Source organism: Poromitra crassiceps, assembly GCF_964638095.1.
Source record: "Poromitra crassiceps genome assembly, chromosome: 16".
In the NCBI taxonomy this organism is placed as follows: Eukaryota; Metazoa; Chordata; class Actinopteri; order Beryciformes; family Melamphaidae; genus Poromitra; species Poromitra crassiceps.
The window spans coordinates 15,798,844-15,814,462 of NC_139645.1; the positions used below are offsets into that span (position 1 = coordinate 15,798,844).

General features: G+C 44.0%; 1 protein-coding gene across 1 annotated transcript; it reads right to left on the reverse strand.

Annotated features, from left to right (window-relative positions):
• Positions 1–6,336: 6,336 nt before the first annotated feature.
• Positions 6,337–14,345, reverse strand: htatip2 (HIV-1 Tat interactive protein 2). The gene is made up of 7 exons (XM_083652777.1): positions 14,199–14,345; positions 12,145–12,334; positions 11,065–11,172; positions 9,762–9,899; positions 9,442–9,503; positions 8,301–8,533; positions 6,337–7,324 (listed from the first exon to the last, which is right to left on the reverse strand). Exons 1-6 carry the CDS (start codon positions 14,315–14,317, stop codon positions 8,317–8,319), a joined length of 834 nt encoding a protein of 277 aa, XP_083508903.1. The 5' UTR covers positions 14,318–14,345; the 3' UTR covers positions 6,337–7,324; positions 8,301–8,316.
• Between the last annotated feature and the right edge of the window lie 1,274 nt (positions 14,346–15,619).

Sequence of the window (15,619 nt, forward strand, 5' to 3'; positions counted from 1 at the left end):
GCAGCTCCTACCTTGAGTTCCTCCCCGGGTAGTCTCGCTTGCCAGACACCCTCCCTACAATGGCAGAGTCTGGCTGCTAATACCTCCACCCTGGTATAGGGGAAAAAGGCTCCGTTCACCTTTACAACTATCCACCAAAAGTATCAAGCAGGCCTGCTTTATTGCACAATCCCGATCCAACCGTTTTCAGCATGTAGCAATGAGCTAGCATTGTTGATGTTGTTTCACAGTGGCACAGGCATTTGAGATAGACAGATTCGACAAAGTGCCGCTGTGTGTAAATTCAGCTCAAGCAGGACCCTGGCCATTCACACCAGACGCATTGCTTTGCTCCGCGCCGGTGACAACTTGTACTGACTTCCTATCTGGCTTCACACAATCACTCGCGGGTCTCACACAAAAATAGATCAGACGCCGAAACAATCTCTGCATGGGGCGAGCCGGCCGCATCACGGCTGGTCTGACTGAACGGTCTAATGTGCTAACAAGTGCGCCAAAATGAAACTGGCTGCGCTTCCAGATGCTTCGTCACTTCAGCGTCTGGTGTGTTTGCACCTTTTCGCATCCATTTTGAGCCATGCCTGCATGCATGAGTTCAACTCCTTCCCGTTTGACCTGGCCTCCCCAACCCTCCGCACCCTACAGTCTGCCTGCCTCTGATGAACTCATTGCAGACTTAAAATCAGCCCATACTGCAGGAGAGGAGAAGTTGACCAGATTCTTGCAAGTCCCGGGGGCCCTATCTTCGCAAAAGTGGTATGCTGCGCGCAATGCAAATTGGGGGTGTGCACAAGCGCATGCCTGTTATAATTTTTACTGGACATAGGCGTGCCACAATCAGGCGTTTCTGCGCAGAATACGGGGCAGCACCACGCAAAAAAAAAGCACCTCTTACGCGCTAAATACCCCGCTGCGCTTGAGCGCACCATAATCTCTATGCTGTGCAGCGCAGCGCAGAGTAAAATTCCTTTTGGATATGTCATTACACATGGACGTGCCACGCCAGGACATCAAATTCTGCTGCTAAAATTGGATATTAGCAGATCATTCAGTGAGGCAATCAACTATAACTCACTGAGAAACTTTTATCACATCGCAAAGAGGGAAATTAATTTAGAAAACTTGTTGGACAATGGACATAGGCTATTCACCTTCACCTATCCCATAGTCTCGCTGGCCTGCCTCCCCTCCCACGCAGGTCTCCATAGTGGGATTGAGATGGGCAGCGCTTAGTGGCAGTGCCCTTGGAAAATAGTTTCCAACAATCCAACTTGCCCTTTTCAGCGTGTAGCAACGAGCTAGCGTGTATGTTTCTGCCGTTAGCTTGCTAGCTAGTTAGCATTGTTGTTTTCACTGAGGCGGCAGGGCACTATTTACAGCGACACACAGGGAGGAGGGAGCGGAAGCTGCTCTGATTGGCGTGGTCGGAGCCAATGACAGAGTTTGTAATAAGCCGGGAGCAGACATCCGGCAGCCACTGAAACAGTCACTCCAATGGGGAGCAGCTGTAGAGCAGGGGAGGGCTTATCCCAGTTGCCTGTTTCCGTGGCGCCAGACTCCTCTCCCGGTAGGGAGGGGAGGCTGGCCAGCGAGACTAACATAATTATGAAATTACCCTCAAAACACAATAATTGTCATTACTAAACCATGTTTGGTAGGCATGGATTTGCAATTAAAATAGCTATAATTCACCATTGTTAATCTCCGTCCTTACACTAAAAATGGCAAACCCCAAACACCACATACGTATATGTTGCCATTCAAAAGTTAAGTTTTCACGCTACTGGATGGCAGCCATCTTGGAATTCTGGGTCAAAATTATGTCAGAATGTAAAACTGATGTCAGAATCAGATTCTTTGTGGTTGACTTATACCGAAAAGTGTCTTCATACATTATTCTAGGTGCTCTGGTTCAAAAGTAAATTTTTCAAGATTGTACCAGTGGCCATCTTGTATTTGGCCGTCTGGCAGAAAGTCGCAGGATGTTTGGGAGGGGCCTGGGGGCTATTTTAACAAAAGGCCCATAGAAGTAAAATTGGTTCCATGTCGCTGTTCCGACCTCTCGCTGTTCCGACCTCCCCTCTCCCAGCCCCCATGCCTAAACCTAACCTCCCCCAGACCCTAACCCAAAACCTAACCTCTCCCACCCCCATGCCTAAACCTAACCTCCCCCAGACCCTAACCCAAAACCTAACCTCTCCCACCCCCCACGCCTAAACCTAAGGTCGGCATTGCGAGTGGTCGGCATAGCGAGTTGACACCGTAAAATTACTCATCAAAAAATGTTAGCCAGAGAGTGGTCATGGAATTGAGGTTATAGCATCAGTTATCAGAAACTGTGATTTCCTTCTCACGTCATTAAATTCACCATTGATTAGTTACTTTAACAGTTTATGATGTTCTATATGGTATCATTGTAATCCTTGACCATGAAAACATAGGGATAGACATCACCTTTTCTGTGTTATCATGTGTGGTTCAGGAGATATGATGCAAACTACATAATTCACTTATGGCGGAATTAACATGGCCACCACGAGGCATTTTTGTGATGGCTTAATTTCTGATGATTTACGGGGCCCCAAACTATATGTGTACCAAGTTTCATGCTTTTATGAAAAAGTGAACATGATTTTCACATATCATCTGGACTAATACACAGAAATCAGGGTTTTGTCATTTATATGGGAGAAGGTTTTTTACAGAGTGATAAGTATCAATAAGCTACCAGATTGGCAGGGTTATCATACCAAAATATAAACTAGAGACATATAGGAACTGGAAGACAAAAATACAAAAATTGCGCGGTCCCCTTAGGTGGTACCGATTTCACCATTGGCCCATGGACTAATTGCATTGTATCCTTCTCAAAACACCACTGAATTCACCATTAACTATTCATGTGAACAGTTTATGATGTTGTATAGGGTGTCATTGTAATCCCTGAGTACCATGAAAACATAGGGGTAGACATCACATTTTCTGCGTTATGTGTAGTTCAGGAGATATGATGAAATCAGGGTTTTGTCATTTTTTGGGGGTAGGTTTGTTTACAGAGTGATAACTATCCTTAAGCTACCAAATCGGAAGGGTTATCATACCAAAATATAAACTAGAGACATGTAGGAAGACAAAAATAACAAAATCGTGCAGTCACCTCAGGTGGTACCGATATGTCAAAATTTCAGCCTTGGCCCATGGACTAACTGCCATGATGTCGTCAGCCAGAGCGCCGTTGTGCTGGCACTGGCAGCAATAAGACTTCCTGTTCCGTGAGCTAGCAACAATAAGACTTCCGGTTGCCTTCAAAGTAAAAGCAACGTAATGTACCTATGTTTTTAAAAGACACTGAAAAAGTGTTAGTTTGCACAATAAAAGAATAAACTAAGCATTTAAACGAAGCTATACAATACAAATTATGTTTCTGTATACCAATAACTGTTTTAATAACATTGAGAACATTCTCCTCAGTATCTAAATGGGTAAATGCTGTTCACTGGACTGCATAGCCTTTACAAATTGGACACTGGACAGGTGTTCAAAGTGGCAGCTTGCCAAACATATGCACACGCTCAGGAAGACACACACACACACACACACACACACACACACACACACACACAGACTAGTAGTGTCCTCTACAGAGAGAGTGGCGTCAGCGGAGGACCAAAATGCGAGACTCATTAGCCAATGAACAGCCAGGAAGGGGTCTCGCGCTACTTTTGCATGCTAAAATAAAGCTGATAATGTACAATTTGATTCAAGGGGAGGAAAACCCTTTCAGAGTACAACACAAACTGTATTTTGCTGCAACTCGACAGTGCTGCTTAATCCAGGACCTTACTTCCTGGAACTCTTGAGAGTAAAAAACTGGTCCATTGGCGTGAATCGAGATGTCGGGACTCTTCTATCTACACGGCTCTGACACAGACAAAACAAAAAAGGGGGGGCACGTTGCACATCTAAACAGACAAAATAGTGTAAAATAAAATAATATAGCCTACATTAAAATAAAGGGTGGGGGCTCACCCCCCTTGGAGACTGCATCTATTTCAAAACATTCTTCTAGTACACAACAGCGTCAACACTTGAGCAGTTATGTATTTGTACATCTTGTGGAGTCCCAACTGCGATCCAGCAGACCCTTCAACACAATTGGCTGTCTCGTTCCAATATAATCTAAGAACGGGGACCAGGTCTTAGAATATTTTAATTTTACACTTTGATTTGTAAATTAAATATTCCATAGGTATTATATCAAAAATAACCTTATGCCATCCAGCTATTTTTGGAGGCTTTTCAATTTCAGCAATATATTTTTCCTTGCACAGAAAGTAAGGATACATACTGTATAAGCCTTTTGGAATGTAAACCTTTAAGTTGTGTGACTGGCAGCCCAAACAATAATATAATAATATACAAAAATGTCAATATGGGTGACCTCTGGGCCATCCTCAAAATGCTTGAGTGACATCAGTGATGACATCACTCACTGATCACATCACTCAGAAGGATGACTGGCTCACAAGCCTGAGGACAAATGACGTCTTCAGTGGCCGGCAGCCAGCTGTCTGGCAATATTTTTGCCAGGCAGCCATTATGACAGATGACGTCATTACTAGTGATGTCTTCAGTAACACACATGCTGCCTGGCATATAGCGAATCCGCGCTTGTTAATGGACATGTGTCTCTGTAAAAACAAACAGTGTGCAAAACAAGACAGAGTCTAATAAAGCGAAAGGTGTGCACACATTATCAGACCAGATCGGGGGGGAACACCACAGAGGAAGAGTCTAATAAGGCGTGGGCGATGATGTCATAAATCACTGATGATGTCACAGACAATGATGAGGTCATAAATCACTAGATGTAGCCTACAGATCTAGATGGCTGTTGGCCAGGTCACTACCATAGTGATGTCATAAATCACTGATGTCACACATACGCAAAATATTGCTTTAGTGCCCCCGTGGGCACTTTTCTTTCTTCTTTTGTGTTAAAATGTAGGGAGTAAAAATAAAAGTGGTCAGAAAAATAAATACTCAGTAAAGTAGGCTACAGATACCTGAAAGTCCTACTTAAGTACACTAACAAAGTATTTGTACTTAGTTACTTCCCATCTCTGTATATAAAGTACACAAAAAATATTCGATTACAGTAATGGGGGAAAGAGAGTCAGGTTCAGTCGGGAGGAGCCAAGTTGGGGGCCAAGGAGGGCCAAGTTGGGCGACGCGTGCCAAGTTGCCAAGTTGGGGGCCAAGGAGGCCAAGTTGGGCGGCGCCTAGTCAAAAGGTGAGGTGCCAAGTTGGGGGCCAAGTAGTGCCAAGTTGGGGGCCAAGTAGGCCAAGTTGGGAAGCGCCAAGTTAAGTCGTTAATGTACCAAGATCGAAGGCCAGACCGAGTTGGGAAGCGCCAGCCGCAAATAGCTGTAAGTCGCTAAAGGTCGAAGGCCAGAAAAGTACAGTCAAACTACCGGTGCCCGCAGGTCAAAAGCAAGGCCAAACCGGGAAGCTCCAGCAGCGAGTCGTTTCTGTAAGACGCCTAGTCAAAGTAAGGCAAGTGACGGACCGATCTCAATTAACCTCCGGTAATCAAATCTTCCTTTTGGGGTATCGCCTATCCTAGCCTATGCAGATGCCCTCTTGCCTCAAGAGGAGCACCACCGTCCAATGGAGTCATGCGCCAAAGTATTTGCCATGCATGCCGATTGCTAAATAAAGTTTGTTAAATCCTACCAACTGGCCTCTCATGATTGAAGTGAGGTCTCCAGACCAAATTTCAAGCAGAAGGCCACACATGCATAACCTGATCACCACGTGACGTCAGTCAAGTTCTAGTATGACGTGGTCAGTCAAAGTCCAAGTATGACGTCTGCAATGACGTCAGTTCATTCTCATATATATAGCAAGGGTTCTACGTCACCTCTCTCTCTCTGGGGGGGGGGGGGGGGGGGGGGGGGGGGGGGATCCCCTATCCTGGCCTATGCAGATGCCCTCCTCTTGCCTCAAGAGGAGCGCCACTGGCCAATGGAGTCATGCGCCAAAGTATTTGCCATGCATGCCGATTGCTAAATAAAGTTTGATAAATCCTACCAACTGGCCTCTCATGATTGAAATTAGGTACTTCCACCCTTGTGGAAAGGCCTGGTGCAAATTCAGCCATCAGGGTGTTCTGCTCTGAACAGGAGAAATGAATGAAATAACAAGGATCATAATATATGGACGAACTCCACGAAGAACAGCAGAGTTGTCACAAAATGGTTTAAATGTCTGTACTCTATATCGGTCTGGTTCATATTATGACATCAGTTTCAGAGAATTCAGATGTGTGTATTTATTAAAGGAGTAAGTTTGAACCATTTCAACATATAGATTGAGTTAAGTGCACATGCGCATCGCTATGAAATGAAAATCATCAAAATCAGACTGGTGGTGGTGAAGAAATCCATCCAAGTTTTGCCAAATCATAGGCTACCAGCAGCATCTGAGATATTAGACCTTTTATTATAGCGTCCCCATCAGGCCAAGTTGACGATGTGATGGAAAAAGATGTATGTGCTTCTGATTTTGCAGAAAATGTTTAATGTCCATTTTTTTAATGTTTGAATGTTTGATATGTGGTTTGTAATTGTTTGTCATGTAATCCCATGTGGGAAGGTACATTTAGATGGCATGGCACGCAAATAAATATAAATTCATTCATTCATTCATATATTAGAACCTGTGGGCACAGATACTGAGACCAGATGCCCTTTCTAACAATACAACAGTTGATATGAAAAAACAAATCCCCATATTTGTCTGGCGTGAAAACATAAACTTAAATTGTTATAATCACTAAGCAAAAAACATTTGCAGGACATTCAGTAGTTTTCTAGAGTAGCGTTAAATACATTTTTGGCTTTCCCTTTAAGGCAGTGTGGTCAAGTGTTTGGTCACAAAACACATTCACTAAGTGCATTTAGAGGCATGGCATTAGTTTCCACAATACAATTTTACAATATCAATTCAAAACACCCAAGAATTAAAACTCAAATAACACTTTGAAGAGAACAGGAAGTTTGTCTTGCTTCCTAAACTTGATGGTCTTCTCCATAAAGCATCCAAAAGACTCTAACTTGCCCATGGGCGCCAGTGTGTTTGTGTGTATTATGTATGCATGTATGTAGTATAATGTATTGTATAGTATGTATGATGTATACAATCAAAAAGAAAGTGTTGGGACTCCGACTCAGTCACTACTATCATGTAGTGATATGTAGGTGATAAATGCTTCTTGTTGACGTATCTCGTCTTCCTTGAGTAACAGCTGCAGTGAAATAACCTGCAAAGAGAACACAGGGAACTGCGTCACGCGGTTCGTGGTCTTAAAGGGATACACACACAAATGCTGCATCAGGTATCAATGGGTTAAATATTAAGTAGCCTATTCATGTTTTCTGTATTCCTCACTAAATGGTAAAACTATTTTCAGTACCCTTGACTAGAGAAATGCAGTTGCCGTCAGTTGTAATGCAGTTACAGACAGTTTTGATCAATTGTTTGATGGTAGCTGTGCATGTGAAAACATGCACTGTACCTGTGCTTCTTTATACTCAAAGAAACAGGAACATTTGGAGGTTTTGTCATCTATAGAGACACTGCGGAGCGCGTCATCATTCAGAAACCACACCCAAAACGGGGGGAAACAAAAACTCCCCCCCCAATCCTGGCGTTCTCCTATGTAGCGTGTTGCACACAAAGATCATATATACGGAAGATGAACACCCCAACTTACTTCCTTGACAGCTCGATCCACATTTTTCTTGTCTCAAATTCTCTACAAAAACACTTTAATTGGCGATTTTTTTTACATTTGTTACATTTTAGCTATGTTTAATTCAAGGAAAATTACGCTGGTGTGTGGAAGTGAATGGAGACTTTCCCCCGTGATGGGCGTGGCCTATTTCACGCAGTGTCTCTATAGGTTATTATTGATTTTCTTCGTGTGGCTGACTTGAGACTGCATGTGGCCTGTGAACTCAAATGACTTTGACACCCCTGGTCTAGGTAGTAGAGATCGCTCCTTCAGTTTGAACAAGGTGAATGAAAACAGGTGGAACATGTATTAATAGAACTCTTAATAACATGACTCTGTGGAAAAGCCCTGGTCTCGCACTAACTGCTTCTGGCTCCAAAGAACCAAGATGGCGTCGGATCAAAATGACAAACTCACGGCGTCAAAACGGGAGTCCACTACCGATGGATGACATCATGGTAGCTACATCAATCTTTTTATACGGTCTATGGGTTCTCCTCACCTCCCTGCTCCTCCTCTTATTTCCCTGCACCGTTGCCCAGCGTGTAGATGGCTTTGTTCTCCAGGATCTCCGTCTTCTGCTGGGGCTGCAGCAGAGTGTTGGACACCATGGCCTTGGCCACGGCCTGGATGGGCACGGTCATGGCTGTAGGAAACAGAGCGGAGAAGCCTCCCAGCACCTTCTGGGCCATCCACTCAGTCGGCCGGCTCTCCTGCCGCGCCACCAGCAGCACGCTTTGGGACAAGAACAAAGACAGATATGATTTAAAGCCCCTGGAAACGCTCCATGCAGTCTCATGTAGGATAGCTGGCAGCTAGCGGGTGTCGTTCGATCGAAAGAAAATAGTTCCTACATGAAACTGCTCACAACAAGGTCTGTGGATTATCTTGAGTAACCGAGTCATGATTTCTGGAAAGAGACATTGCTGTAGAGTTGATCAAATGTATTTCTTTGGCACTTTGAGCACCACAAGCCGAGTGCCATCCAGTTCCATTGTCTTGGAGAGAAGGCAGAAACTCTGCGGCTGATATCTCCAAAACTCAGGCAACAAACACAAAATGATATAGATGGAAAAATAGCACTGCAGGTGAGAGGAAAAATATGTATTTTGGATTTTAGGGTGAGCTGTTCCTTGAAGCGTAAAACATGCTACAACGTCAAACCCTATGCGCTGAGGGCTACACCGCTATGTTTTGGTCTGAGTGAAATGTTCTATGGTCTCTCCCGATTATAGCGTTGCTGAACCGTTTGGTTTGAACCAGTAAGACTATTTTTATACGCATTTTACGAAATGTGTATGGGAAAATAATTGGCGGATGGAAATCTCTGGTACAGTGCTGAAGCAGGAAGTAGGCGGTCACTTTGCCTCTCTATATGGGACTAGCTGCCGTCGAGGCTCCAAGTCGAGGCTGACGTCGTAGCATGTTTCCAGCTTTAGCTTACTCCTTGCTACCAATTGTTTACCTTAATAAAAGATTTGAACTGGACCTAGCCTTGGAACCAGGCTCCAGAATCCTCATCAGTACTAACTTAGCAACTACGTTTTTCCTTATTGGCAATATTTTTCACCTTTAGTCTGTATGGCAAAAGGCTATGGCTATGGCAGATATGGGCATATTTTTCAGGAAATTATTTCACTTACGCAGGTCTGTAGACGGAATATCTGTCAAAGCCCAGCGCTTCGATTTCGTCCTCCACTTGTCCCTGCAAGAGAATCCATTCATTCCCAAAATGTCATGACAACATCAACATGACAACACATGACATCAACATGACAACACATGACATCAACATGACAACACATGACATGTTGATGACAGAGACTGAGGCAAGCTTTCATTATGCAACAACTAAAATAGAAATGATTACTTAAAAGGTCTAGTATTCATTTTAATTATTTATTTATTTATTTAGTATTCAGAGCTCTCGTCTCCACCAGCAGACAGGACAAAGAAAAAATACCTTGACTCGGAGATAGAGGAAGCTGCTGTCTTTATTGGCTCCTTTGGTGGACATCAGGTGGAACTGTGAGCAGCCTCCTGCCTTAGTGAGCTCTGCTGCTTTCATCACATAGTCATGATCCACACGGACGAATCCTTCCTGAAATGGAAGAGAAAAATAAATGAATAGTTGCCTATATTTTTTTTGTATCAAGACCCCCCTCTTTATCTCCAATTGTACTTGGCAAATTCCCCCCTGCTGTCCCGCTCGTTGCTCCACCCCCTCTGCTGAGAGTTGCAGAATGCTGACCAGCACATACTAAATAATCTGCACTCTCATATAGTATCAAAGAGAGGAAATCTCTGCACAACCGTGTATGTCAGGTGCGTCGGAGAAGCAGGATCGGTTGAAATGGAAGGCTCCCGCACACTGACTAACCCTTAAAGAAGGTTTGTATTAAATAAATGCAACGTTTCGGTCAAGCGACCTTCATCTGGCATATGGTATGACAAAGACCGGAACCTGTTTAAATAGGAACCAGGACAAGAACAATCATCTAATGAGAGCAAGGCAATTATGTAGTAGACCCATGGAGTAAATCAGTGCAAATCACTACACTGCAGCCAGGTGTCACACAATTACAATTACAGTAAATTGACAAGAAAGATATTTGTACACAATTCCCAGTGAAAAAAGGGGTAAAAAGAACATTATGCAAAAGTATACAGCATAGGTACCATAGTTCTGTAACAGCTGTAAATGGCTCTGAAATACAGAAAATATATAAGTAATCCTAACCTATGTCATGTCAGAAGGGCTTTAGGTGCTTGCATAATTATAAGGGGGTGTGGTGAGACACGCCAATGCACCAAAAAAGCACTCAAGACAAGAGGGATGGTCTACAAATAATAAATAGAAATAGGAGGCTATATGAAAACAATAATAATTATACAAATCAGAGCAGGATATTCAAAAGGAGTTCATCATTTAGGCCTTTTGGCGATAAGGTTTGTAAATTAAAAATCCAAAAGGCTTCTCTTCTTTTCAGTAGAAGGTCATGATCCCCACCCCTAGGTGGCGGGGCAACCCTTTCAATGCCACAGAAGCGCAGGGAAGAAATATCATGCTTCATATCATTAAAATGGACAGCTACGGGGTAGTCCCTGTCATTACGCCGAATAGTACTTTTATGTTCACTTATGCGTTGTTTTAATTTGCGTGTGGTCTTGCCGACATAGGCAAGACCACACAGACAACGGATATAGCCCAGTACAACCCTGCCAACCCCCCCTTGTTTTAGGGGGTTTCACAGTGTGAAACTCACACTTCCTGCTTTAGCTTTGGTCGTTCCCATGCAGCAGTAGGCGACATCGTGGCCCTGGAACGCGGCAGCAGATTCCTCCAGCTTCTCGAAGTCCACCAGCTCTTGCACCTGGAAGCACAGAGAGCAGGTTCACCTGAGATCGGTGTAGTTATCAAAGTCGTCGTCGACTGACAAGGGGATGCCGGCCCTAGAACTGCAACGATTGATTCATCCATTAGTTGTCAAGCATTAAATTAATCCACAACTATTTTGATAATCAATTAATCGGTTTGAGTAATTATTTTAAGAAAATAAGTCAAATTTATCTGATTCAGGCTTCTTTTTTCTCTCTCTCCCCCCCACCCCCATTTCCTCCCCAATTGTACTTGCCCAATTATCCCCTGCTGCCCCGGTCGCTACTCCACCCCCTCTGCCAATCTGGGGAGAGCCGTAGACTAGCACCTTGCTTCCTCCGACACATGCACAGTTGCAAGCCGCTTCTTTTCATCCGACAGCGGGGAGCTTTACCGGCAGGGCGTAGCATGTGGCAGGACCACGCTATTCCCACCAGTTCACCAGGTGCCCCCGACCGACCAGAGGAGGCGCTAGTGCAGCAACCAGGAGACATACCCTTAATCCGGCTTCCCACCCGCAGACACGGCCAATCGTGCCTGTATGGACACCCGACCAAGCCGGATGTAACACGGGGGCGCGAACCTGCAACCCTCGTGTTGGTAGGCAGGGAATCTACACTACCTGGATGCCCTTGATTCAGGCTTCTTGTGTTGGCTATATCTCATGTAAAGTGTGCGCCTACTACACCAAGACAATTTCCTTGTATGTGCAAAAATACTATGGCCGAATAAAATTATTCTGATTCTTAAATGTGAATATTTTAGTTTCTTTACTCCTCTATGACAGTAAACTGAATATATTTGTGTTGTGGACGAAACAAGACATTTGAGGGCTTTGGGAAACATGTTTCACCATTTTCTGACGTCTTATAGAGCAAACAACTATCAACAACTATCGAGAAAATAATCAACAGATGAATTGATGGTGAAAATAATCGTTAGTCGCAGCCCTGGCCTTCCCACTAACCAGGTTTTCATATGCTTTGTCCTCAAAGGTGAGCTGTCTCCTTCCAATGAGAGTGATCTTGGAGAAGATGTTGCGCTCCAGCAGCTCCCGAAGCAGCACCTTGCCCGTTTCCCCAGAAGCACCGAGGATGAAACAGCTTTTATTCTGCTGCCTGAAGTTCTCCTCCAGGGTTTTCATGTCCTCAGCCATGCTGTGTGCCAAAACAATAGATCACAGGTGGTTTTCTTCAAGTGCTTCACTGCTTATTACCTTTTGGCTCTCAATTTCTATTCTATAACAATGACCACGCGTCAACATTGCGTAGGTCTATGTGTAGGCATTAGCAATGTGTGCAAGCCAAACGCCATGCCTTTATTCAGCATCATCACGACATATTTTCACATACTCATTTGAACAATTCATTGGAAACACACATTGTGCAAGTGGAAGCGTTATTGACTGTCACAGGCTTGAGTCTGACGTCATTCAGTCTATGTCCGAGTCTGAACCGTAGACCGTATTCACCTTATGTAGAGACCGTCTGGCTTGAGAGACTAACAGGAAGTGTAAATACAATCGGAAGTTTCCGATTGTATTTACACTTCCTGTGACTCATAAACCTAGTCTGACTCATAATGTGAGTCAAACTAGGTTTGACCAGGTGAGTCAGACTAGTTTTGAGCAGGTAAAACAGCCGGCGTTTTGAACAGGAAGTCTTGATACAATGGGTCAGGTGGGCGGGGCTACATAAGGCGAATAGAAATAGTATGTAGCCACTGTGACATCACATCACCCATTGGTTTGTAGACTCCTGTTTTGAAGCCTTGAGTTTTGCATTTTGATCGTCGCCATCTTGGTTATTTGGCGCCAGAAGCAGCTAGCGCGAGGCCCACAGAGCCGCCTGCTATATTAGGCTTGGGAATAAATCACAGAATGCAATGCAAAACAATCCCAGAATGCAATGCAAAGCACGATTGCGCATTGCATTTTGCCCTGTGTTCAAGCTCCACCGCGAGACCCAATATCACGCAGCCTTTCACGCAACTTGGCTCGCCAATAAAAGGAAGCGAACGCAAATAAATCACTCGAACTCAAAGAAAACACCAGAGCAGACACTGTGTGACAGCAAGTAAAACGGCGACAGTGTGGGTCTCAGAAACTTGACGTCACATTCCCAAACCTAATTGGTCTGTGATGGGTGAGCTGCACGATCTATGGACAGGCAACCTGTCAATCACCCCCCAAATCTGCTTTATTGTCTATTGTACTCCAAACGAGACCATACTTTACTAAATGAGCATCATGCTGTAGGCCTACTGAAGAAGGCTTTGAAATTATCGATTGAGACCATAAACTCATTAGGGAAGTGTTTACTGAGGTCATAAGTGAGAAGTAAGGATATTCTCCCATTGACTTCCATACAATCTGACTTTTTTTTGCAGCCAGTGGAGTCGCCCCCTGCTGGTGGCCATTAGGATGAATGCAGGTTTAAGGTACTTCCGCATTGGCCTCATTTTTCAGCTCCGAAGGTTGCCCCTTGCCTTGGTGGTCTGGGCCGTTCTGTTTGGGAGAGAACAGTCAAAAACTCAATTAATATCTGCCAATTTGACGTTGCCTTGCTCGTCGGTAGGTAGACACAGTTACACAACCTGGTATAACGTTTTACAAATGCGCGAAATTGAAAGAAACTCTAAAAGCAAAAATGTATTCAAAGTATGAATTGATTGGATGGTAACGATATGCCGAAATGATCATAAGACGCAGATTCGGGAAAGGGCTTGTTTTACGAGGTAAGTAACGTCATTGAATTGACATGTTTGGTGGCGTGACCAACACGTGGGACTACCTGTTACACCTGTAGATGTTTAGTAGGCTACTATACGGTCCCTACTAGGTCCCTCTCCGAAGAAATGCTGTTTGTGTCAAATACCTGACGTAATGTATAAATAACAAGGACACAGTTACAGCTATACAGATTATGTAGGCTACTGTAGGCTCTCGTTAGCTAGACTTAGCGTTATATGCAGAAAGCCAACAAGCCTAATACTGAAATGCATCGTTCACTCGTTGTTTACCTGCTAAATGTAACCGGATCAGAATGCTCCAGATAGTGTAAAACCGCTGCAAAAACAACAGCCGCGACAGTGAAGATCCAAGTTGCTTTCCCTAGGATGGACCACCCCAGCACTTTCATAACAATAACCGATATTGCCCAAGATATTGCCCCGAGTAACTGGACACTTCCTGCTTCATTACTAGGAGGAAGACGTCAGGATGACGCCATCGTGACGTCAGCGCGCAGCATCTTCCTAGAGACCGACGGCACAAGTTGACTACACACGACTGCTCATGGTTTGCAAATGTTGTCTTCTTGTTTTTATTGCAGCAGCCAGTATGTTATTTATCATAGATAGTAATATAATTCATAATCTAGGGACAGGAGAAGACTCCCTTGTTCTTTCATCTGGACAAATATGGCGCATGCGTATATCCAAGCACTAACAAGGAATATACCGGTATAATATTCCAATAGGGGCAATGATGAGTTTATAATGTACCTAGAATATTTTTTATAACAATCCTGTGGTACCAATTAGTGTGTGTGTGTGTGTGTGTGTGTGTGTGTGTGTGTGTGTGTGTGTGTGTGTGTGTGTGTGTGTGTGTGTGCGCGCGTGTGTGTGCGTGCCTGCGTATGCGCAAGTGTATTATTAACAATGATAATGATATTATATATATCCCCTCTCTTCTATTATAAATAATAATATATTATTCTTTATTAATAATATTATTATTAATTTGATTTATAGGTTATAGCGCTTTTCCAAGACTGCAAATTATCCCAGCCCAGCCAGAGACTGTCATGAACATTCTCCCCATGCCCAGTATTATACACTCTTATCCATAGACACAGTCCGCATGTCCTGGAACGCCCATACAGGCTCTAGGAACGCCCACAATAGACACTGGGTTAGCTGACTCAGCCTTGCTGGGGGTGGGGTCAGGGTGGGGTAAATTCCCCCGTTCTATCCATTCAGCAAAGTTAGAATTTAGCTGATAGCCCAGCCCAGGCAGACACGATCGGGGATTTAACCACCGCAGTAAACGCACATCTGAGCAGACGTCTTGTGTTCTGCTCTAGAACCCCCAAACCTGTAGTTTAGAGCCGCAGCACCGTCTTTTGGTGAGTCAGCCCATGAGATATATGGGCGGTTTTACCCCACTCGCGCGCCAGCCGTTTAACATTTTGTGGGCGTTCCCAGACATGCGGACTGTCTCTATAGTAGTAGTAGTAGTTTATTTGTCATTGCATAAAAATATATACAACGAAATTGCAAAGCTCCCCTTCGTGCAACCATACAGTAACAAATTAAATAAAAATAAATAACAATTCACCAATAATTCACCAGGCTCCAGAGTAGATAGACATCATAATAATTTACAGAGAGTAGTTCTATCAATCGATATGAGGTAGCAGCAACGTGGTTAGTGTATTTTA